Source organism: Zea mays, chromosome 6 (assembly GCF_902167145.1).
Source record: "Zea mays cultivar B73 chromosome 6, Zm-B73-REFERENCE-NAM-5.0, whole genome shotgun sequence".
Classification (NCBI taxonomy): Eukaryota; Viridiplantae; Streptophyta; class Magnoliopsida; order Poales; family Poaceae; genus Zea; species Zea mays.
In genome coordinates, this window is record NC_050101.1 from 96,078,068 (window position 1) to 96,102,738 (window position 24,671).

The window sequence follows — 24,671 nt, forward strand, 5'->3', positions numbered from 1 at the left end:
AAAACTCATTCCCTAAGCATTGAACTCCAAGTGCATTCCTAGCCACTGTACCACCATAATCCAGATCACCAATCTTTAACGCTCCTATGTCCAGTATTCCAAACAATGCGCTTATGCCAAACTCTGATGTCAATTAGTTACAGGACATTAGGTAAAATAATGGGACGATTTTAGCTTTTCATATCCATCATCAGCTTTCCAATGACCTTTGATGTATCACCAAGTGAAAATATATCAAGCTTTAGGTCCATCTGCACACATTTTACAATGAAGAATTGAGATCAACAAAGTGTATGACTTTAAAGAACAGATAAAAGTCACAAGAGAATAATCTCGATGTGTAAATCATTACCTTATTGGCCAAATGGTACAGAAACTGGGTAGTCAATGTCACTCCTGGTGGTACCTCGTCACTATCAAAAGGTTTACTAGTAGATATGGAGGGTAAACCAGAGCCAAGGGAATCCTCATGATGATTCGACAGGCTTGAGTCAGCAATTATGCCTTCAGAGGGCAAAACAAAAACCCTTGAGGAAATAGGAGAGAAAATCATCGGAAAGTGACGCACAACTACAAACAGTCTTCTCCCTCTTGCTTCTACCTGGCCCATTTCGTCATCAAAAAATCCCTTTTCGTTGGGCTGGATTCAGAATTAGAGCCATAATGCACCCCAGAACCCCACTTAGAATAATTATCAACGTTAGAGGTAAAATCACTCGCCTCTTTATGAATGCTTTCTTTATGTCTGTCTAAATTCTCAGACTTCTTAAGAAGCTCATCATGGTCCTGAATAAGTAAGGTTTCATATTCCCGAAACGCATCTGGCCCGAGTGGAGAATCAACATATGCTGAGTGTCCAATCTGCATTAAATTTCCCAAATGATTCAAGGTCCTTGCAAAAAAAAGAAGGCAGTATATCGATATAGTTTCAAGCACACTTTCAAAAACAAGATGAATAGCGATAGTACGATAAACAGTTATGTAGCATTTTTCTCAGTGATGCTGAAGTTATCGTGGATTACAAAGAAACCATATTCCTCAAGCATATAGTAAACAGTGAATAAGGTATTGTCATACATTGCCTGTTTGGTTGGTGGTGCCTAACCTTACTATACCTAATCTTAGGCAAACAGAAAGTGTGGCGAATCCGCTAGGAACATGCAACTATGCAAGTTGCTGCAAGACTATAACTGAGAAGATAAAATGATCAAACAGTTCAGATACAAGAAGTGCCGCCTACAGAATCTATTTGAATCTGACAAGAATATTTCTGCTTTTCAAAAGAGAAGTAAGCAAAAAATTCGTAAATTCATCCAAATATACTATAGGGAAATATGTATGACAAGACATAAATTTTATGGCAGAATTCAGGCAATTCAAAAGCAATCTAGACTACACACATCATACTCTTGCAGGGATTAAGCACCTCTGAAATAGCTGTTAGTACAGTACAATGTGAGACGGTTCCATGGTTGCTCAGGCATCGCAAAATATACCGATGTGCATCACTGAGAAGGCGTGATATCAGTACTATGATCTTCCTTGGTGGATTAGAAAAACTTGATTGCCAGTCAGCTGCCTGCAATACACAAGGTAAAACAGGTGATCAGGTAAAGAGCAAAGCATGGCCATGTGCCTTATTTCATTTTTTATCGCAGCAAAATCACAGAAAGCCTGGTTATTATTATGCATAAAAGTGGAAAATGAATTTGCAGGCAAAATTCAACCGGAAAGGTATTAAACTTGGGGCTTATCATGCATCAGAAGTACTGATGCAAACAAATATGTGGATTAAGGAAAACATGCAGCAGACAAAATGAAGTTAAAGAAAACAAACATTACAAAACAGCAAGAACAACCTACGGTAGGGAGGCGACCAAGCGAGATTAGCGCGCAAGTGAGATCGAGGATCAACTAACTGGGGTTGTGCTTGCTTACTTGTGCTCCTCCTCCGTCCAGGGGATGCCCTTCTTGCGCTCGTGGTCTGGCCCGCGCTCGCGCTTGCCGCCGCCAACCACGTGGCAGGAGCGCTTAAAGCCCGTCCTGCCGGCGTCGCCGTCCCACTCGAACGTGAACCCGGCGGCCCACTGCGACGCGCCTGTTAGCGTAGTGGTAGAGAGGAAGAGAATTGGAGACGAAGAAGGCGAATGGAATGCAGAGAAGAGAGATAGTTTGCGACGGAAATCAGCTTTCTGTTCTTTGTTATCTTCCTTCCGTATCGTAATGTCCCTTATATCACATGGTTGCTGCCTAGTACGCGGCCCAGGTCCATCTAGAAATATTATTGTGCCTATTACACGACCCAAGTTGGCCCATGATACTTTGTATTAAGTTTCTTTTTCCACCTTGGCCTATTCTTGCGAACTCCAGCTTTCCACGCCCTTTCTTCATCTGTCTTTAGGTTGCTCGTGTCTTCAGTTTCCTTTGCTGACAACAGCTCCTTGCTTGACGCCGACACATCCTCTGTGCTTCCTGTGTAGCGGAGCTAACATTCCCCACTCCTTAAAATGCGGCTTGCCCCCAAGCCGCTGATGGTGTAGGACCAGCTTCTACAAGTGTGTAGAGAATCGAAGCTACAGGTTTAGGCTCGACATCAGCCTCTTGAATCGCTCTGGTAGTACATGAAGACGATGATGTTCTGTGAACCGGCAAAATTCCTTTGGACACGAAATTGCTCTCGTGGGACCTCTCTGGCCGAGGCATCTCAGTACCAGAACCAGACTTCTGTCTTAATAATTGTTGCAGTAGCCTCTTCGGCTTGGGCATCTCGATATCGAACATAGCTCTTGGTGAACTCGCTGTCTTGATCTTGTCGTCTTTCACTGTATATTTGCCTTTCGGCGAGGGCAATCCGTCAAGTCCCAAGAACTTGGCTACCAAGCTTGGCATTTTAGACTTCTTGGGCTGCACTGCTGCACAAGATGGCAACGACCTGGGCACAACTTTCTTCTCATGAGTAGACTTGGGCGTCATCAGGTAGCTGTTCGCCAAGTGTTGTGCCGACTGGCTCAAAGATGCCTGCTCAGTACTGGACATGGACACCAGAAATTGGTTGTTCTTTTGGAAATTATCCTTGACTGCATTCTTCAGCTCATCAGTAGAACTGCTTAACTGCTGTGTTAATCCATTGTCCTGCACCTGGCAAGTGATGTCTTGCGCCTGGTAGCCTGATATAAACCACTCAGCATCTGGCAAGTGATGAGGACAGGAGATCATATGCCCATTAGCTACTTTGACCGCCAGTCTGCGATCTAATGTCTGAACACCTGACAACCTTGGCTGCCATTTGTCACTTATAAAAATATGTGACGATCCTGAATAAATGAGAATGAGGAGCTCATGTTGCTGGACAGTACTGAAAGGGAAATGTGCCCTTGGCCCATTTCTAAGTATTTTGGTGATTGAGTGCAAACACAAGTGCTTAAATGTGAAAATGTGCCCATGGATGAACAAAGTGTAAATCACAAGTAAAGGTATGTTTCTAAGCCTTAGTACATTGGTTTTGTGTACTAATATTCTTGTCTAAGTGTTAGAAACAGAAAGAAGAAGAGAAGAGAAGACTTGGCTGTGTACAGCCAAGAGGCTGTTTCGGTCTGGGGCACCGGACTGTCCGGTGGTGCACCGGACAGTGTCCGGTGGTGCACCGGACAGTGTCCGGTGCGCCAGGCTGCCCCAGCCGAAGAGGCCGCTCTCGGGTTTTGCTCCGGCGACTTCGGCTAAAATTCACCGGACTGTCCGGTGAGCCAACGGTCGGCCGGGCCAACGGTCGGCCGCGCGATCGGCGCGCGACACGTGGCCGAGCCAACGGTCGGAAGGAAGCACCGGACTGTCCGGTGTGCACCGGACTGTCCGGTGCGCAGATCTGCAACGGTCGGCAACGGTCGGCTTCGCCATTTAAGGAAATAAATCGGGCACCGGACAGTGTCCGGTGTGCACCGGACTGTCCGGTGCGCCCGACGACAGAAGGCAAGGATAGCCTTCCAGATGTGCTCTCAACGGCTCCTAGCTGCCTTGGGGCTATAAAAGGGACCCCTAGGCGCATGGAGGAGTACACCAAGCATTCCTACAACTCTTCTAAGCACCAAGACATCAATCTCACGCATTCGTTTCATTGTGATAGCATATAGAGCTCTTGTGGAGTTGTGAACTCTTTGTGTTGCGTTGCGAGCTCTTGTTGCGACTTGTGTGCGTGTTGTTGCTCTGATTTTCGAGTCTTGTGTGCGTTGCTCATTCCCACCTTACTCCGTATTTCTTTGTGAACTCAATTGTAAGGGCGAGAGACTCCAAGTTGTGGAGATTCCTCGCAAACGGGAAAAGATCAAAGGAAAGAAAAACACAGTGGTATTCAAGTTGATCATTGGATCACTTGAGAGGAGTTGAGTGCAACTCTCGTCCGTTGGGACGCCACAACGTGGAGTAGGCAAGTTTTGTACTTGGCCGAACCACGGGATAACCACCGTGTCAACTCTGTGATTGCTTTCTTGTGGTTATCGTGTTTTGAGTTCTCTCTAGCCACTTGGCCATACTTGTGCTAACCCTTAACAAGTTTTTGTGGCTTAAGTTTTGAACTTTTACAGGATCACCTATTCACCCCCCCCCCTCTAGGTGCTCTCAATTGGTATCGGAGCCGTTCTCTTCAAGAAAGGGACTAACCGCCCGAAGAGATGGATCCTAAGGGGAAGGGAATTGTGATCAACGACAAGGAGAAGGAGTCCTTCGTCAACGAGCCAAGGGATGACAAGTCCAATGACTCGGGCTCGGGCCACAAGCGAAGAGATGGGAAGAAGAAGAAGACAAGACGCATCAAGGAGATCGTCTACTACGACAGCGATGAGTCCTCTTCTTCCCAAAAGGACGACGACCACGACAAACAAAGGAAACCGGTTAATTCTAACTTTTCTTTTGACTACTCTCGTATTCCGCAAAGTTCAAATTCACATTTGCTTTCTATTCCACTCGGCAAGCCCCCACACTTTGATGGGGAGGACTACGGATTTTGGAGCCACAAAATGCGTAGTCACCTATTCTCTCTCCATCCTAGCATATGGGAGATTGTAGATAGTGGAATGCACTTTAATAGTTCGGATAGTCCTATATTCATTAATGAGCAAATCCATAAGAATGCACAAGCCACTACTGTTCTTCTAGCCTCATTGTGCAGGGATGAATATAATAAAGTGAGTGGCTTGGATAACGCCAAGCAAATCTGGGATACCCTCAAGATCTCTCATGAGGGAAATGACGCTACCTTGCTCACCAAAATGGAGTTGGTGGAGGGCGAGCTTGGACGGTTCGCGATGATAAGGGGCGAGGAGCCAACTCAGACATACAACCGGCTCAAGACCCTTATCAACAAAATAAGGAGCTACGGAAGCACGCGATGGACGGACCACGACGTCGTCCGACTAATGCTCAGGTCCTTTACCGTTCTTGATCCTCATTTGGTGAATAATATTCGTGAGAATCCCAGGTACACCAAAATGTCGCCCGAAGAAGTCCTAGGAAAATTCGTCAGCGGGCGAATGATGATCAAGGAGGCAAGGTATGTGGACGACGCCTTGAATGGACCGATCAACGAGCCGCAACCTTTTGCTCTCAAAGCCACAGGGAACAAGGAGGCGCTACCCAGCAAGGTGGCGCAAATTGAGGCGGCCGGTCTTAATGAAGAAGAAATGGCCCTCATTATCAAGAGATTCAAGACGGTGCTAAAGGGTCGCAATGGACAGCCGAGCAAGACTAAGACCAAGGGGAAGCGATCATGCTTCAAATGTGGTAAGCTTGGTCATTTTATTGCTAACTGTCCCGATAATGATAGTGACCAGGAAAAGGGAAACAAGAGGGAAAAGAAGAAGCATTACAAGAAGGCAAAGGGCGAGGCGCATCTAGGCAAGGAGTGGGACTCGGATTGCTCCTCGTCCGACTCCGACAATGAAGGACTCGCCGCCACCGCCTTCAACAAATCAACCCTCTTCCCCAACGAGCGTCACACATGCCTTATGGCAAGGGAGAAGAAGGTATGTACTCGCAACTCTACCTATGCTTCTTCAAGTGAGGACGAATCTAGTGATGAGGATGAAGTAGATTATTCATGTTTGTTCAAGGGCTTAGATAGATCTAAGATAGACAAAATTAATGAATTAATTGATGCCTTGAATGAAAAGAATATACTTTTAGAAAAGCAAGAGGATTTGTTGTATGAAGAGCATGATAAATTTGTTGAGGCACAAAAATCCTATACTTTAGAAGTTAAAAGAAATGAAATGCTTTCTTTTGAACTATCTACTTGTCATGAAACCATTTCTACTTTGAAAGGTGTCAACAATGATTTAAATGCTAAATTAGAAGTAGCAAATAAATCCAATTCTTGTGTAGAACATGTTGAAATTTGTACTAGGTGTAAAGATTTTGACATTGATGCTTGTAGTGAACACCTAGTTTCAATTTCCAAGCTTAATGATGAACTGGCTAGTCTTAATGCTCAACTTAAGACTAGCAAGAATGATTTTGATAAGCTAAAATTTGCAAGGGATGCCTACACAATTGGTAGACACCCCTCAATTAAGGATGGACTTGGCTTCAAGAGAGAAGCTAAGAACTTAACAAGCCATAAGGCTCCCATTCTCGCCAAGGAGAAAGGGAAGGCCCCTATGGCTAGTAATGTGCAAAAGAACCATGCTTTTATGTACTATGATAGGAGATATTCTAGAAATGCTTTCAGAGGTCATGATGTGTTTGATTCACATGCTTATGACTCTTATGCTATGACTGCTTCTAGTTCTCATGTTATGCATGGTAGAAATATGTCTAGGAGAAATGCTATTCATCATGTGCCTAGAAAGAATGTTATTCATGCTCCTAGGAAAGTAGTGAATGAACCTTCTACAATTTATTGTGCTTTGAATACTTCATTTGCAATTTGTAGAAAGGATAGAAAAGTAATTGCTAGGAAGTTAGGGGCAAAATGCAAAGGTGATAAAACTTGCATTTGGGTCCCTAAGGAAATTGTGACTAACCTTGTAGGACCCAACAAGAGTTGGGTACCTAAGTCCCAAGCCTAAATTTGCCTTGCAGGTTTATGCATCCGGGGGTTCAAGCTGGATTATCGACAGCGGATGCACAAACCATATGACGGGGGAGAAGAAGATGTTCACCTCCTACGTCAAGAATAAAGATTCCCAAGATTCAATTATATTCGGTGATGGGAATCAAGGCAAGGTAAAAGGTTTAGGTAAAATTGCTATTTCTAATGAGCACTCCATATCTAATGTGTTTTTAGTTGAGTCTCTTGGATATAATCTGCTATCTGTGAGTCAATTATGTCATATGGGGTATAATTGTCTATTTACAAATGTAGATGTGTCTGTCTTTAGAAGAAGTGATGGTTCACTAGCTTTTAAGGGTGTATTAGACGGCAAACTTTATTTAGTTGATTTTGCAAAAGAAGAGGCCGGTCTAGATGCATGCTTAATAGCTAAGACTAGCATGGGCTGGCTGTGGCATCGCCGCTTAGCACATGTGGGGATGAAGAACCTTCACAAGCTTCTAAAGGGAGAACACGTGATAGGTCTAACTAATGTTCAATTCGAAAAAGATAGACCTTGTGCAGCTTGTCAAGCAGGGAAACAGGTGGGAGGCTCTCATCACACCAAAAATGTGATGACGACATCAAGACCCTTGGAGATGCTGCACATGGACCTTTTTGGACCCGTCGCCTATCTGAGCATAGGAGGAAGTAAGTATGGTTTAGTTATTGTTGATGACTTTTCCCGCTTCACTTGGGTGTTCTTTTTGCAGGAAAAGTCCGAAACCCAAGGGACCCTCAAACGCTTCCTCAGGAGAGCTCAAAATGAGTTTGAGCTCAAAGTGAAGAAGATAAGGAGCGACAACGGATCTGAGTTCAAGAACCTTCAAGTGGAGGAGTTCCTTGAAGAAGAAGGGATCAAGCACGAGTTCTCCGCTCCCTACACACCACAACAAAATGGTGTGGTAGAGAGGAAGAACAGGACGCTCATCGATATGGCGAGGACGATGCTAGGAGAGTTCAAGACCCCCGAGTGCTTTTGGACGGAAGCCGTTAACACTGCTTGCCACGCCATCAACAGGGTCTACCTTCATCGCCTCCTCAAGAAGACATCGTATGAGCTACTAACCGGTAACAAACCCAATGTATCGTACTTTCGTGTATTTGGGAGTAAATGCTACATTCTAGTAAAGAAGGGTAGAAATTCTAAGTTTGCTCCCAAAGCTGTAGAAGGGTTTTTGTTAGGTTATGACTCAAATACAAAGGCGTATAGAGTCTTCAACAAATCATCGGGTTTGGTTGAAGTCTCTAGCGACGTTGTATTTGATGAGACTAATGGCTCTCCAAGAGAGCAAGTTGTTGATTGTGATGATGTAGATGAAGAAGATGTTCCGACGGCCGCTATACGGACCATGGCGATTGGAGAAGTACGGCCACAGGAACAAGATGAACGAGATCAACCTTCTTCCTCAACTATGGTGCATCCCCCAACCGAAGATGACAAACAGGTACCTCAAGTGGAGGCGCTTGATCAAGGGGGAACACAAGATGATCAAGTGATAGAGGAAGAAGCGCAACCGGCACCTCCAACCCAAGTTCGAGCGATGATTCAAAGGGATCATCCCGTCGACCAAATTCTGGGTGACATTAGCAAGGGAGTAACTACTCGATCTCGATTAGTTAATTTTTGTGAGCATTACTCTTTTGTCTCTTCTATTGAGCCTTTCAGGGTAGAAGAGGCCTTGCTAGATCCGGACTGGGTGTTGGCCATGCAAGAGGAGTTAAACAACTTCAAGCGCAATGAAGTTTGGACACTGGTGCCTCGTCCGAAGCAAAATGTTGTGGGAACCAAGTGGGTGTTCCGCAACAAACAGGACGAGCACGGGGTGGTGACGAGGAACAAGGCTCGACTTGTGGCAAAAGGTTATGCCCAAGTCGCAGGTTTGGACTTTGAGGAGACTTTCGCTCCTGTGGCTAGGCTAGAGTCCATTCGTATCTTGCTAGCATATGCCGCTCACCATTCTTTCAGGTTGTACCAAATGGATGTGAAGAGCGCTTTCCTCAACGGGCCAATCAAGGAGGAGGTGTACGTGGAGCAACCCCCTGGCTTCGAGGATGAACGGTACCCCGACCACGTGTGTAAGCTCTCTAAGGCGCTCTATGGACTTAAGCAAGCCCCAAGAGCATGGTATGAATGCCTTAGAGACTTTTTAATTGCTAATGCTTTCAAGGTTGGGAAAGCCGATCCAACTCTTTTTACAAAGACGTGTGATGGTGATTTGTTTGTGTGCCAAATTTATGTCGATGACATAATATTTGGTTCTACTAACCAAAAGTCTTGTGAAGAGTTTAGCAGGGTGATGACGCAGAAATTCGAGATGTCGATGATGGGCGAGTTGAACTACTTCCTTGGGTTCCAAGTGAAGCAACTCAAGGACGGCACCTTCATCTCCCAAACGAAGTACACGCAAGATCTGCTAAAGCGGTTTGGGATGAAGGACGCCAAGCCCGCAAAGACTCCGATGGGGACCGACGGACACACCGACCTCAACAAAGGAGGTAAGTCCGTTGATCAAAAAGCATACCGGTCAATGATAGGTTCTTTGCTTTACTTATGTGCTAGTAGACCGGATATTATGCTTAGCGTATGCATGTGTGCTAGATTTCAATCCGATCCTAAGGAGTGTCACTTAGTGGCAGTGAAGCGAATTCTTAGATATTTGGTTGCTACGCCTTGCTTCGGGCTCTGGTATCCAAAGGGGTCTACCTTTGACTTAGTTGGATACTCAGACTCCGACTATGCTGGATGTAAGGTCGATAGGAAGAGTACATCGGGGACGTGCCAATTCTTAGGAAGGTCCCTGGTGTCATGGAACTCTAAGAAACAAACATCCGTTGCCCTATCCACCGCTGAGGCCGAGTACGTTGCCGCAGGTCAGTGTTGCGCGCAACTACTTTGGATGAGGCAAACCCTCCGGGACTTTGGCTACAATCTGAGCAAAGTCCCACTCCTATGTGATAATGAGAGTGCTATCCGCATGGCGGAGAATCCTGTTGAGCACAGCCGCACAAAGCACATAGACATCCGGCATCACTTCTTGAGAGACCACCAGCAAAAGGGAGATATCGAAGTGTTTCATGTTAGCACCGAGAACCAGCTAGCCGATATCTTCACTAAGCCTCTAGATGAGAAGACCTTTTGCAGGTTGCGTAGTGAGCTAAATGTCTTAGATTCGCGGAACTTGGATTGAATTGTAGCATACATGTGTTTATGCCTTTGATCATGTTCATTCTGCATTTTGTTGCTTATTATGGTGCTCAAGTTGTACAAACACTCCCTGGACCTCACAAGTCCGTTGCAAAGTGATGCACATGTTTAGGGGGAGATGTGTTACAACTTGACCCTTTGAGACTAACCATGTGCTTGAGTTTGATAATTTAGTCTCGAAGGAGGATTGAAAGGGAAAAGGTGGACTTGGACCATGAAAGACTTCCACTGCACTCCGATGAGAGGGTAACTAATTCCAAGTTCATCTCATGAAATCTTATTGCCATTTGCTCTTAATTGAAGACTTTGGTGAGGCAATGGGGTTAAAAAGGGCCAAGATTGATCCCGTTTTGGTGCTTGATGCCAAAGGGGGAGAAAATAAAGGCCAAAGCGATAAATGGATCAGCTACCACTTGAGAGATTTTGAAAACAGTAGAATAGAGTTTTTTGTTTTAGCAAAACTCTTTTATTGCGTCTCTTGTCAAAAGTTGGCTTCTTGTGGGGAGAAGTGTTGATTATGGGAAATAGGGGGAGTTTTTGAAATCTTTGATCAATCTCTTTTGGAATGACTCTCTTTATACTTCATCATGTGTGTTTGACTTAGAGATAGAGATTTGAGTTTGATTTGCAAAAACAAACCAAGTGGTGGCAAAGGGTGATCCATATATGCCAAAATTGAATCAAAACCAATTTGAGTTTTTATTTGAAGTGATTTTGCACTTGTTCCACTTGCTTTATGTTGTGTTGGCATAAATCACCAAAAAGGGGGAGATTGAAAGGGAAATGTGCCCTTGGCCCATTTCTAAGTATTTTGGTGATTGAGTGCAAACACAAGTGCTTAAATGTGAAAATGTGCCCATGGATGAACAAAGTGTAAATCACAAGTAAAGGTATGTTTCTAAGCCTTAGTACATTGGTTTTGTGTACTAATATTCTTGTCTAAGTGTTAGAAACAGAAAGAAGAAGAGAAGAGAAGACTTGGCTGTGTACAGCCAAGAGGCTGTTTCGGTCTGGGGCACCGGACTGTCCGGTGGTGCACCGGACAGTGTCCGGTGCGCCAGGCTGCCCCAGCCGAAGAGGCCGCTCTCGGGTTTTGCTCCGGCGACTTCGGCTAAAATTCACCGGACTGTCCGGTGAGCCAACGGTCGGCCGGGCCAACGGTCGGCCGCGCGATCGGCGCGCGACACGTGGCCGAGCCAACGGTCGGAAGGAAGCACCGGACTGTCCGGTGTGCACCGGACTGTCCGGTGCGCCAGATCTGCAACGGTCGGCAACGGTCGGCTTCGCCATTTAAGGAAATAAATCGGGCACCGGACAGTGTCCGGTGTGCACCGGACTGTCCGGTGCGCCCGACGACAGAAGGCAAGGATAGCCTTCCAGATGTGCTCTCAACGGCTCCTAGCTGCCTTGGGGCTATAAAAGGGACCCCTAGGCGCATGGAGGAGTACACCAAGCATTCCTACAACTCTTCTAAGCACCAAGACATCAATCTCACGCATTCGTTTCATTGTGATAGCATATAGAGCTCTTGTGGAGTTGTGAACTCTTTGTGTTGCGTTGCGAGCTCTTGTTGCGACTTGTGTGCGTGTTGTTGCTCTGATTTTCGAGTCTTGTGTGCGTTGCTCATTCCCACCTTACTCCGTATTTCTTTGTGAACTCAATTGTAAGGGCGAGAGACTCCAAGTTGTGGAGATTCCTCGCAAACGGGAAAAGATCAAAGGAAAGAAAAACACAGTGGTATTCAAGTTGATCATTGGATCACTTGAGAGGAGTTGAGTGCAACTCTCGTCCGTTGGGACGCCACAACGTGGAGTAGGCAAGTTTTGTACTTGGCCGAACCACGGGATAACCACCGTGTCAACTCTGTGATTGCTTTCTTGTGGTTATCGTGTTTTGAGTTCTCTCTAGCCACTTGGCCATACTTGTGCTAACCCTTAACAAGTTTTTGTGGCTTAAGTTTTGAACTTTTACATGATCACCTATTCACCCCCCCTCTAGGTGCTCTCAAGTACCTCGAAGATGCAGTGTAGTAGCTGTGTCCACTTCCGACCATGCATTTTCAATTCCTCATCATAGCAGCAACCGCAAGGTGGCGACGAGCAAGCATTCGCCTCTGTGCACCCATCAGAGTGCAAAATCCACAGGCACACATAACACAGGTCGACAACTTTCTACTGGCAGTACTTCGTTGATGAGTTCCTGCTCCCATTTGTACTGCTTCATTTGATTCTATTCAAGCTCAGAGTGAGTTAGAACATACTGATTGTAGTTACCAGTGTATAACTTGAGAACCTCATAAACCCCTATGGTGAAAGAAGACCATGGGATTGGACGTAAATTAGCACGGCCACACCCAAACTCACAGTGCAAATGTGGTGGTGGCCAAGGTTGCCGATGTGGAACTGCATCCCAGCTGAAAGCACTGTGTATGAGGTTGAAGCAATTCATCAAACACCTGTTGGGCGTAGTGGCGAGAACCTCGTCCTCCTTGCTCATCTGCGTGTACGATCGCATACACAGCTAACAGCGCCACCGCCGCAGCCGCCGTAGCGGGGGAAGGGCACGAAGCCGGCCTCGATGGAGCCGACAGCGACCTCCAGGTCGTCGTAGTGCGCCGCAATGTCGGCCACCGTCCTCCCGGGCAGCACCGCGGCCACGCGCTCCCACCGGTCCGCCGCGCGGAGATGGACGAGCAGCATCCCGGCGCCCAGAACGAGCGGCTCGCCGGCCTCCGAGTCCGAGCGACCTGCGAGGCACGGGCCATACGAGGAAAGCGGTTACACTCGGCGAGGTGTGCGCACGGCGAGAGAGCTCACCGGGGTCGGCCGGATCTCTTGGCCGGGACTGCGGTGGGGCGGGGGAAGAGGGTTCGCCGACGAACGGAGTCGGGCGCGGGGTGCTGCTACGGCGACGTCGAGGATGAGGAGGAAGACGGAGCCGGGCGCGGGGTGCTGCTACAGCGACGCTGGATCCGCGGGCGGGCGGTGAATCGCGGCGGGGGGGGGGGGGGGCGCGGGTTTCGCGGCGTGGGCTGGTGAGGGCGGGGGCAGTCTATACTTTGCTCTTAATAGTTGTAGAGATTTCCACGCGGCCCATGACGCAACGGGCCGGGTGGCAGCACGTCGCGCCCCGCGCCCGGGCTGGGTGACGCGGCCCATCCATGCCCGAAGTCGGCTATATAGTTTACTTTCGGCTACCATCATTATCATTTAAAGAAAGGAAACCGTTTTCGATTTCCTTCCTACGCGTCTCGCGTTGGCAGCGCGATCCTTCGGAGCCGACGAATCCCACCACTGCCCGCGCCGCCTCCGCAGACGACGCAACTGACAGTCACCGACGCGACGCGGCTCGCCTCCTCCGCCCTTCTGTTCAGCCTCCTCGCCCGCGATGGCTCCGGGCACCGACGCCGGCTACGGCCAGTGGGCGGCGGCGTGCCCCCCGCTGCGGCGGAACCTGCAGCTGCTTTCGCCCGACGAGGTCAGCGACGCCTGCTAGTCTGTTATATGTGCGGAAGAGGTCGCGCGCCCTTCTGTTGCTGTTGCCTGTTGATTTGCTCGTGCTAGTAGTAGATGCGACGCTCGAATCGCGCCGATCTCACGTCTCGTTCCGCTCGCCGCGGGTTCCAAATTCCGTGGCTTCGTCGGACGCGATGCTCCGCCCCGCGCGTGTGTGTGTGGACGCTCAGCCGTCTGATTTGATTTGATTTGACTTGGCAGTTTGTTCGCATCCCGCGTAGGCGATTATTACTGATTAGATTGGATGAGTTTAGGGGTAGGGCCTGATGATCAGATGACGGACGAGCGGACGGTACGCCAACTACCTCGGCTCACTGTCATATTTGAACTCCCCTCACGTGGCGACGGTGCCCGTCCGGTGGGGGCGAAGTGGACCCGCCTCCACCGCTACAATTTACCCTCATGACACAGCAATTTTAGAATAAACGGAGTTGAATTCTGTGGTTCTCGTGATGGTGACTACTGGTTCCTAAAATAGTGCTAGTGTCGTACTGCTGTGTTTAAAATTCAGCCACCCTCTGCTCCTGCCACAGGCCCACAATGCGATTAGGGAGCATGGTTCTCGACTTCTCGTATTCATTTGGTACATCTGTACATTCCTCTGTTCTCAGTTGTGAACAGTGTTTTTGTTAGTAAAATAAATAATGTGGTCCTCTGGGCGAACAATTTAAGTTCTACTACACTTTTTCACATGTTCAGCAAGATGGTCCTCAACTGATGTACATCTAACTTGGCCCCCGGTCAAGAATCACGGAAGTACCTATGGGCCCTGGGTTTGGCTGAATGATTGCTCACCATTATTTCATAACAAAGTGTATCTAGTCTCTTTGGTGCTACATGTCTTGTTAAGTTTGTTCAATTGATGGATTGAAACACCTGTTTTTGTTTTCTCCTGCTACAACGCTCTTGTTGCCTGGTGATTCTAGGTTGAGCTAGCAAAAATGCTGTTGAATGAAGGCCAGATTCACCTGTTCGAACACTGGCCTGAACCAGGTGTCGATGATGACAATAAAAGAGGCTTCTTTGATCAGGTGTGTATTCAAACTCAGAACACATAGTGCAATGTAGTTTCATAAAAATATATATTTTCTATGTTCTACAAATGTTTTATAACAAAAGTGTTAGTAAAATTATGTTATGAAGACGTTCCGATGTCCAAGATGTCTCTTGTTTGTCAATGGAGTAGCACTATAATATATGCAAGGAATTCATAAGCACAAATGTATAAAGTTTTTTTCCCTTTTATTCTAATTTTGTGCTATTATCTTAGGTTCGCCGACTTAATTCAAGCTATCCTGGAGGTCTGGTATCTTACATCCAGAATGCCAAAAAACTTCTTGCGGATTCAAAGGAAGGCAAAAACCCATATGATGGTTTCACCCCTTCTGTAAGTCTTTTTCATCAATGGTAATGGTTTAGGCCCTGTTTGTAAGCACCCAGTTTTTAAGAAACTGGTTTATAGAAATTGAGGTGGTTCCAAACATACTAGTTTATGACTCAGTTTATAGAAATTAGATTCTTAGTTTCTTAAAAACCAAGAAGCTAGCCTCTCCTAACTAATAGATAAAAGCTAGCCTCTCCTTAGTTTGGCCTAAATATCTATCCTTTTCATGGGAGTTGTTCTATGAATAGTTTGAATTAATAATTTGAAATGGATGTTCTTTAAGTTATTTTGGGTAATTCTCTACTTCCTTTATTTTTCCTCTCTTCTTGATGACACAACTAATAAACTTCGCCATACCTTACTTACAGGTGCCTTCAGGGGAGGTTTTGACTTTTGGCAATGACAATTTTGTTTCACTGGAAACAGCTGGGATAAAAGAAGCCTGCAATGCTGCATTTGTTCTTGTAGCCGGAGGGCTTGGCGAAAGGCTTGGCTACAAAGGAATTAAGGTATGCAGTATCCACTGAGCTGGGAATAGCAAACTAATATCTAAGCTTGTTTCATGAGGTAGTACAGTAGCTAGGCACACTTTAGTTGGAACTCAATTTAGATGCTGTAGTTGCTGTACTGGTATGGTGTCTTGTAAATATGATTTAGCTAGTATCATTTGGTTAATTTTTTTTTTCTCTTACTGATAGTGTTATTTGGTTAAGGTTTTTCTCTTGCTGAATGCTGATATTGCACACATCCTGCACAGAAAATAAAAACATCATTTAGGACCTGATTGTGAGAAAGCTTAATGATTTACAGGCAGTAAAGTATTTTAACTCCTAGTTCAAAGCACAAACTTTATGACTCTAAAACAGGATTAAGGGTATCTGAGTATCATTAGGTTGTGGCCTTGAAAGTTTTTAGATTATCCAACCATGTTTCTGAAATTTCTCACTGGTGCTTCTGTTACTTTCTTTGGTCAGGTAGCACTTCCCCGGGAAACAACTACTGGAAAATGTTTCCTTCAACACTATATAGAGTCTATCCTGGCTTTTCAAGAGGCCAGCTGCAAAATGGTTGATGGTATGTACTCTACATTTATCTATAGTGGATTAGTGACTTACTGATTTACAAGTACTTTATGGAACTGGAACCTATCATTGTTTTAGTGCTTACAAATGAATTTCAACCTTTCCATTAAGGTCTTGGTTTCATTTTATTTTGTCTTATGCCCCTTTGTATCTGGCAATTACTTGATTTATTGCCAGTTTCATTCTTTACATGTAATACTGTTGGGCCTTAGAGAATGTTCAGGTCTTGCTTTATTCTGATTGATGTTATTCATCTGCCATGCAGAGGGGTGCCAAACAAAGATTCCATTTGTTATTATGACTTCTGATGATACAAATGCGCTAACTATCAAGCTTTTAGAGTCAAACTCCTACTTCGGAATGGAACCATCTCAAGTGAAAATACTAAAGCAGGTTCCTTCTGTTCCCTTGTTCTATTCATGTGATAGTTATGGTAAAAATGTAGCTTTTATATATGCAAAGCACATGGCTGCTACTTTTGGTGTTGACTGTACATTCTCTTCCATTTTCAGGAAAAAGTAGCGTGTCTAGCTGACAATGATGCAAGGCTTGCATTAGACCCAAGTGACAAGTACAAAATTCAGGTTTGAAATTTCCATTCCAGGATAAGTAACATTGTATTTGAATATAGCATGATTTGGTTTCCACACACACGGAGTTTCTGTCCACCTTTCTTAGTACCAGTTTTGTGACTTGGCAGACAAAGCCACATGGGCATGGAGATGTTCATTCTCTTCTTTATTCAAGTGGCTTGCTTGAACAATGGTATGCTCATTAATTAAAAAATTCACCACTGGAGGTTTCTTCTTTAATTAGCTGCCATATATCGTGAAGTAATTTAATGTCACTATACTATGTGTTTTTTGTTAGGAAGACTGAAGGACGGAAGTGGGTTCTCTTTTTCCAGGATACAAATGGATTGCTTTTCAATGTTTGTACACTGGCTTCCCTACTGTGCTATAATTTTATTGTTAAAAATAGAGCATTTTTACTATCCTTGAAAATGTACAGGGAGGTACCAAAATTATTACATGAATCTGGTACCTAAGGTACCAAATTGTAGTGCCAAGGTACCTTTCCAAGGGTTCCTTATATATTTGTGGCCAACTGCTTTCTTGAGCTCGGGACCTTTGATTACAGAGAAACAACTTGATTTTCTTGATTATTTTGTAGGCAATACCATCAGCATTAGGTGTCAGTGCCACCAAGGGTTACAATGTAAATTCTCTCGCTGTTCCTAGGAAAGCCAAGGAAGCAATTGGAGGAATTACCAAACTTACTCATGTCGATGGTAGGTTTTACTATTGTTTACCCATTTGATATGAGCTTTTCATGGCTTTTAAGTTTTAAACAAAAAAAAACTGTGGGCCGTTGTGATGTTTTTTAGCAAAAAGAATTATTCAAATTTGAGAAGAACAAATATGTCTAGTAGCAAACTGGGCCATCTTTTGTGTCCAGCAGCAAAGGGTGATCACTTTCAGTATCCTGTAGACTATTTTACCTTGAACAAAAGAATACATCACTTCTTTTAGCCACTGATGGTGTAGAATAGTGAAGTGGTTGTTGTATTGACAATAGATGGGATACAATATATAGACTCACAACCCTAACCCTAATGGGCCCGCAGCCCAACAGTGGTGCCGGCCCACACACACAGTCTAACATCCTCCCGCAGTCGCAACGGGGCACCACACACGATGAGACTGGAGTAGAGGCCGAAGATAGGAGCCGACGGGTTGAAATCCCCCGCAGTCGCAGCGTCGTGATGGTGCGAATGTTGTGGCTGGAGAAGAGACCGGCGTGGACTCCAAGACACCGAGGTAGCCGAAGTCGAGGTGGTCGCGATCGGGAGACACGCAGCAGAAGCCTGTCCTTCGGGAGGGGTCGACGTTCGAGCGTCAACGGTCGGCAGGGCGACACAACAAAAGAGCACCGACAGGCCGACCTTCCTGCTTCTTCGATCGTCCGGGCGTCAAGGAGCCCTGCCAAGGAGGCCGACAGCAACGCACGCGTCTGCGCCGGTCATGGTGTCAGCGCCCGCGACAGAATAGAAGGGGAAACGACAGATCCGGCCGGGAAGGCCACGACATCGACGGATCTAGCCGGGAAGACGTGATCCAGCCAAAGGGACGGCGGATCGAGCTGGGAAGGTCGCAACAACGGGGATCCAGCCGGGAAGGCAGCGACAGCGACGGATCCAACGAATGCGATGAAGGGGGTGGGCGGCAGGGTGGGTCCAGCCAGGCAGGGGCCTGCGCCGAACCTGGCAGGGGATGGGTGACGCCGGTGACAAGAGAAGCGTGAAGAGGAGGCACTGCTCGGTGACAGCGCAGTTAGAGGACGCGGCGGCGGCGCAGATCCGGGCAACGCTGTAGAGCCTCGGGAGGGAGGGGTGAGCAACGTAGGGCCTGCTCGGCCATGGACGGGGAGTCGACAGCGTAGAAGGAGAGCGAGCCACTGCCAGGGGCGCCTGCTACGGCGGCAGATCAGGTGGCCAGCGGCGCAGCAGAGCCGGCGACGAGGACTGGACCTGGCAGGTCGGTCCAGGGACGTGAGGAAGGCGAGGAAGCGAGGTGGCTTGCGGTGGCGAGTAGTGCGAGAGACAGCAGGAGTTGGCGGCGGCGCAGCGGTGCCCCTGGATGGCCTTGATTTGGGGACTGGAGAAGCCAGCCTCGCACATCACGCGGCTGACACTGGGGTCGTCGAGGATGGACACCACGAGCTGCTCCAGCTCGATCTTGACGGCGAGCACCGGCTGCTGCTGGCTCTCCACGGACCCGCGCCGCTGGTGCGCCTGCGCTCGCTTGAACGCTGCCACGAGCGCGTTGGACAGGGACGACGGGTAGTAGTGGTGGTGGTGGTCGTGCCCGCCGAGCAGCGGCGACGAGGCGACCGCGGCCGACGCGGGGAGGCGGTTCAGCACCACATTGAAGCACCGCTCCAGCGCCTTGCACTGTAGCGGGTGAGAGTGTGAGCGGAGGCACGCCGCACGCAGTAGCCCCGTGGGCGCCGCCAGCATCGCGCTCGCCACATGCAGCGGCGTCACCTGCTCGTTCCTGTGCCGCCGCGCAAGGTTCACCGCCTGCTTCACCACCGCCGCGGCCTCCGCCGTCAGCAACTGCTGCACCGTGCACCCCTCGGCCCTCATCTCTCCAGCGAGCCACCTATAGCTAGCTTGTAGCTACACTCGTGCCAAGACCGATTTGATGCAGCAACGACGACAGTCAGTGCTGAAAGATTTGGTGGAGGAAGGAAAAGGTGGCGGCTGGAGAGAGAGAGAGAGGAGGAGGAGGCAGCGGCTACTGCTAGGGAGAAGGGCCGCCCCAGGAGGGATGGAGGAGCCTCCCGGGGCGGCGGCGCGGAAGCCGGTGGTGGTTGGGGGTTGGAGGAGGGAGGTGGCGGCTGGGATGTGGGAGGAAGGAAACCCTAATCTGATACCATGTAGAATAGTAAACCCTAACCCTAACAGAGGTTGGGTGATGTATTAATAGGCTATGTAAACTAGGCCAGGCCCATTACAAAGGGTAAGATGGTCATTACACGGGGAAGACCCCAAACCCTAAACGGGTATTCTAACACCCCCCCCCCCCCCCGCAGTCACAACTCTATCCTGTACAGATGTTGAAACTGGATCGAAAGTCTAAAAATACACTCGACGGTAACCCCTTGGTGAAGATGTCGGCGAACTGCAGCGTGGTGGGGACGCTGAGAACCCGAACGTCACCGGCAGCGACACGCTCGCGGACGAAGTGCAGGTCGATCTCCACATGCTTCGTGCGCTGATGCTGCACGGGGTTGGTGGAGAGGTAGACCGCGCTGACGTTGTCGTAGTAGACGAGGGTGGCGCGCTGGAGGGGACTGTGGAGCTCGTGGAGGAGCTGGCGCAGCCAGGAGGCCTCTGCCACGCCGTTGGCCACGGCACGGTACTCGGCCTCAGCGCTGGAGCGAGAGACGACGGGCTGACGCTTGGCGGCCCAAGAGACGAGGTTGGCGCCTAGGAACACGGCGTAACCGGAGGTGGACCGGCGCGTGTCGGGACAGTCAGCCCAGTCAGCGTCGGTGTAGACCACGAGCTCTGACGTCGGGGATGGTCGGAGAAGGAGGCCGTAGTCGAGGGAGCCGCGGAGGTAGCGCAGAATCCGCTTGAGCGCGGTGAGATGGGGCTCCCGCGGAGTGTGCATATGCAGGCACACCTGATGGACGGCGTATGCGATGTCGGGCCTAGAGAAGGTGAGGTACTGGAGCGCGCCGGTCAGGCTCCGGTAGGACGTCGCGTCGGCGACGGAGGCCCGTCGTCCTCAGAGAGCTTCGCCTGAGTGTCGACAGGCGTGGAGCAGGGCTTGCAGTCAGACATGCCAGCCCGCTCCAGGATGTTGATGGCGTACTGGCGCTGGTGGAGGAAGAGACCCTGGGGCCGGCGCTCGGCGGTGATGCCGAGGAAGTGGTGTAGGGGCCCTAGGTCCTTCATCGCGAACTCCCGTTGAAGGGCAACGATCATGCGGTGTAGAAGGTCGGCGGTGGATGCCGTGAGCACAATGTCGTCGATGTAGAGCAGGAGGTAGACGGTGTCGTCGCTCTGATACCATGTAGAATAGTGAAGTGGTTGTTGTATTAACAATAGATGGGATACAATATATAGACTCACAACCCTAACTCTAATGGGCCCGCAGCCCAACAGTGGTGCCGGCCCACACACACAGTCTAACAGATGGTACGATTTTGTCAAATTTGTCATAACTCCATTATTGTGCTCAGGTAGAACAATGGTCATCAACGTAGAGTACAATCAGCTTGATCCACTCCTTCGTGCAACTGGACATCCTGATGGAGATTCAAATTGCGAGACAGGCTATTCTCCATATCCTGGAAATATAAACCAGGTAAACTATTTGTTCCAAAGGGATAATTTACCATGAGTTCAGACATGGCAAGTGATCTGTGGCTCTTGGTTCACCAAATACTGAAAACATGTCTTATTGATATTCCCCTTCGGATGAGGGTGAACCATGAACCGTCTATTAATGATTGTCCTGCTCTTATGTTTTGGAGATTTAACGCTAACACCAATATGAGTTTTGCGGATGCTGTTACCTTCAATGTCACATTATGTGTGTTATAACCTTTCATGCTCATTTTGTCCATTGCTTTTAAAACTGGACAGAACTCTGTCAACATTGTTATATGATGTTACGTTCAAGGTGCATATTTTGTTGTACTAAGAAATACACTGAGCTTTTGTAGTTGATACTGGAGCTTGGACCATATATTGAGGAGCTCAAGAAAACACATGGCGCCATTTCTGAATTTGTAAATCCCAAGTATTTTTTTCTAACCACTTCCTGTTATGCACTTCTAATTACAGTGATATTGATATTTAAAGTTCCTTTTCTATATTGGTTTTGTGTACAGCTTTTTAATATGGACTTTTGCCGTTTGTCTAACCCTAGCTTCTGATCATTTTTGTCAATTTAGGTATACTGATTCGACCAAGACAGCATTTAAATCATCCACTCGTCTAGAATGCATGATGCAAGACTATCCAAAGACGTTGCCTCCCTCAGCAAAAGTTGGATTCACAGTAAGAGGCAGTTGATAATCCATTTAGTCCTAAGCATGCATCAGCTAACCAACTTTATCAGTTGTACCATTTTTACCATTACCCTGAAAGAGTGCCCCTGCTTTCGCGCTTTCAGTTCTCCTCTACTCAATATAGCCTATGGGCCTCCCAAGCTTGCTATTTTACCAATGTGTTATATTGTTCATGATGCAGCTATAACACAGCATTAGGAATTCTATAAATTCTTTGCAGTGCCTTCACTCCAAAAAGGCAATCTGTTTAAAGTATTCTGTTAGGAATCCTAAATGCTTCTCTACCTTTCAGAGACAAGGGAGAAACACCACAATCACCGGATAGTGGGCATAATCCAATGTTGCTTTTGTTTCTCTGAGAAGAACAGCACTAGATTGAACATAAGATATTCACGTTATTAACTACTACCTCGTTCTCGAATATTTGTCATCTGTTAGTTCATTTTTAAATTAAAACGTGACAAATAAAAAAGAACGGAGAGTATATTATTTATAATTTTCAGAGTACGAAAATTATTATTTATATTTTCGCAGTTCATCCCTAATTATTGTATTCTTATTATCGTGCCTTGATTGTTTGATTTACTTAAATGCTAGGTGATGGATACATGGCTTGCTTACGCTCCTGTGAAGAATAATCCCGAAGACGCAGCTAAAGTATGGTTCCAAGTTCCAACTCACTCTGAGATGATTTTTTTTATTGTACTTCGTTACATTTTTACCATTATTGCGAAGCACTTCTGCTAAGGGGACTGAATTAGAATTGATAGGCCCGTTAATTGTTAGGTATTTAGGTTGGTGCTTTTCCTGTAGTAAAGGTTGTATAGTTCCTCCATTTTTTTCTGCGCATTTGAAGTTTATGTTACAGTGCTTCTGTTACTTCAAAGCACCTGCCTTTTTTTTCAGAGTTTTGTTTCCTTGTGATGTTTGTATAATCATAAGATTCGATATGCCTTGCAGGTTCCAAAGGGCAACCCTTATCATAGTGCAACATCCGGAGAGATGGCAATTTACAGGGCGAACAGCCTTATTCTGAGAAAGGTGATTCCATCTGCATATTCCTTTGGCAAGGGCTCGCTGGCCAGTGACCACGGGCTGGTTCTCAAACTGTTTGTGCTCCAGCTCAACGATCTCCTTTTTCCCCTCCCCTTTTCCAGGCTGGTGCTCAGATAGCTGATCCTGTTGTTCACACCTTCAACGGACAAGAGGTAGAGGTTTGGCCACGCGTAACCTGGAGCCCACGGTGGGGTCTCACCTTCAAGAGTGTCAAGGAGAAAGTGCACGGGAACTCTTCAGTTTCTCAGAGGTCAGCTTTGGTCATCAATGGTCAGAACGTCTTCCTTGAAGGCCTCTCGTTGGACGGCACTCTTGTTGTCAACGCCGCGGATGAAGCAGAGGTAATACGTAACATTTGGCCCCGTTAACCCAGAGTCCTGTTAGATACCTCAGTAGTTTGGTCGTTACCTTAGCAACGAAACATTTTGCTCATACTCCAGCCAGCGGTTCATGCCATGCGTGATGCGTTCATGTCTGTTTGCAGGTTAAACTTACCGGTCATATACAGAATAAAGGCTGGACTATCCAGCATGTCGACTACAAGGACGCCTCGGAGAAGGAAGAGATCAGGATCCGCGGATTTAAGTTGGAGAAGATTGAGCAGCTAGAGGTGAACTACACGGAGCCAGGAAACCATAGCTTGAGTGCATGAAACAAAACATTCTTGGTTGACCCGACTAGCTTCCTACCGATTGGGAATAGTTCGCATTGCCTCCCAGATTCTGGGAGGCCATTGCCAGCATAAGTTGAAGCTGTTGTATTTTAGTTCAAAATTAAACTAGTGGATGACAAATATTTAAGAATGGAGGTAGTAATAAGGAGCCAAGTGCTTCACCAATCATTCCAAATTCAATATTCTTTATGTATATACGTACTATTTCATAGCCAAACGTTTTCTCCTCACCTGTGTAATCGGAGTTGATTATTTATCTGGGATCTGATGTTCATGTTACAATTTTGAATTTTAGAATTGTGTGTGTATTAGTTATATTACTACACATTTCATCTTTCTTTTCTTTGGCTTATAAACCATAGAATATCATAGGCTGTCCCCCCCTATCACATCCCAGTGTAATCTACATACATGATCTGCGCTCCCGCATTCGCCAGTTGTGCCTGTGTCGACTTGTGTCTTTGTGACCCTTGTAGCGATTGCTTTTGCTGTTTCCATGCCGTGGAAAGGATTTGTGGTGATGAGTGGCAGAGTGAGTGCTGAGGCGACAAATCTGACGAGATGCCATGACCGAAAGGAACAAATCTGGACCAGCCATCTCTAATCTCTGTATACGTATAAGATGGCCCATATGTCCATTAAGATAAGATACCGCATATCCGAACTAAAGAATGATTTTTTTTTGGGGTGGGGGGGGGGGGGGGGGGGCGGTGTTGTTAAAAATGCCCATTGAGATCAAATTCATACATACGATTTCTTAAAATAAAAAAGACAGATTTCAAAAGCTGTAGCTCAAACAAAAAAAGGCACTTAGACTTCTCTATTTTTTTTTGCGAAAATTAACCTCTAACCAACTTCAGCTGAGTGTCTTATATGTAACCAAAAGCTTTGCACTATAATTTCTAATGTACAAAACCAGCAGCTAAGAAAATGCATGATAAAGAGACAAAACAGGGTTCCATAATCTCAGCATTTAACATGACACTTTCAAATTTGCTAACACATGCCCACTGGTCTAAAATTTGAATGCAAGCAAACTCACAAGTCAGCAGTCGCTTATTTTACAAGGTAGGGACTTGAAAG

At 46.9% G+C, this 24,671-nt stretch overlaps 1 protein-coding gene and 1 long non-coding RNA gene across 2 annotated transcripts; one reads left to right on the plus strand and one right to left on the minus strand.

Moving 5' to 3' along the window:
- Nucleotides 1-179: 179 nt before the first annotated feature.
- Nucleotides 180-1,673, minus strand: LOC111589556 (uncharacterized). Its single transcript, XR_002748634.2, has 3 exons — nucleotides 1,427-1,673; nucleotides 353-861; nucleotides 180-251 (listed from the first exon to the last, which is right to left on the minus strand). It is a non-coding gene; the product is annotated as an uncharacterized lncRNA (long non-coding RNA).
- An 11,869-nt stretch (nucleotides 1,674-13,542) lies between these two features.
- Nucleotides 13,543-23,882, plus strand: LOC100285949 (uncharacterized). The gene is made up of 17 exons (NM_001366738.1): nucleotides 13,543-13,766; nucleotides 14,731-14,835; nucleotides 15,075-15,191; nucleotides 15,557-15,697; nucleotides 16,163-16,262; nucleotides 16,536-16,663; nucleotides 16,783-16,854; nucleotides 16,971-17,035; nucleotides 17,141-17,201; nucleotides 17,444-17,561; nucleotides 21,026-21,150; nucleotides 21,512-21,588; nucleotides 21,743-21,848; nucleotides 22,457-22,516; nucleotides 22,820-22,900; nucleotides 23,017-23,256; nucleotides 23,400-23,882. The coding sequence occupies exons 1-17, from the start codon at nucleotides 13,677-13,679 to the stop codon at nucleotides 23,565-23,567; spliced, it is 1,854 nt and encodes a 617-aa protein (NP_001353667.1). The 5' UTR covers nucleotides 13,543-13,676; the 3' UTR covers nucleotides 23,568-23,882.
- The last annotated feature ends 789 nt before the right edge of the window (nucleotides 23,883-24,671 follow it).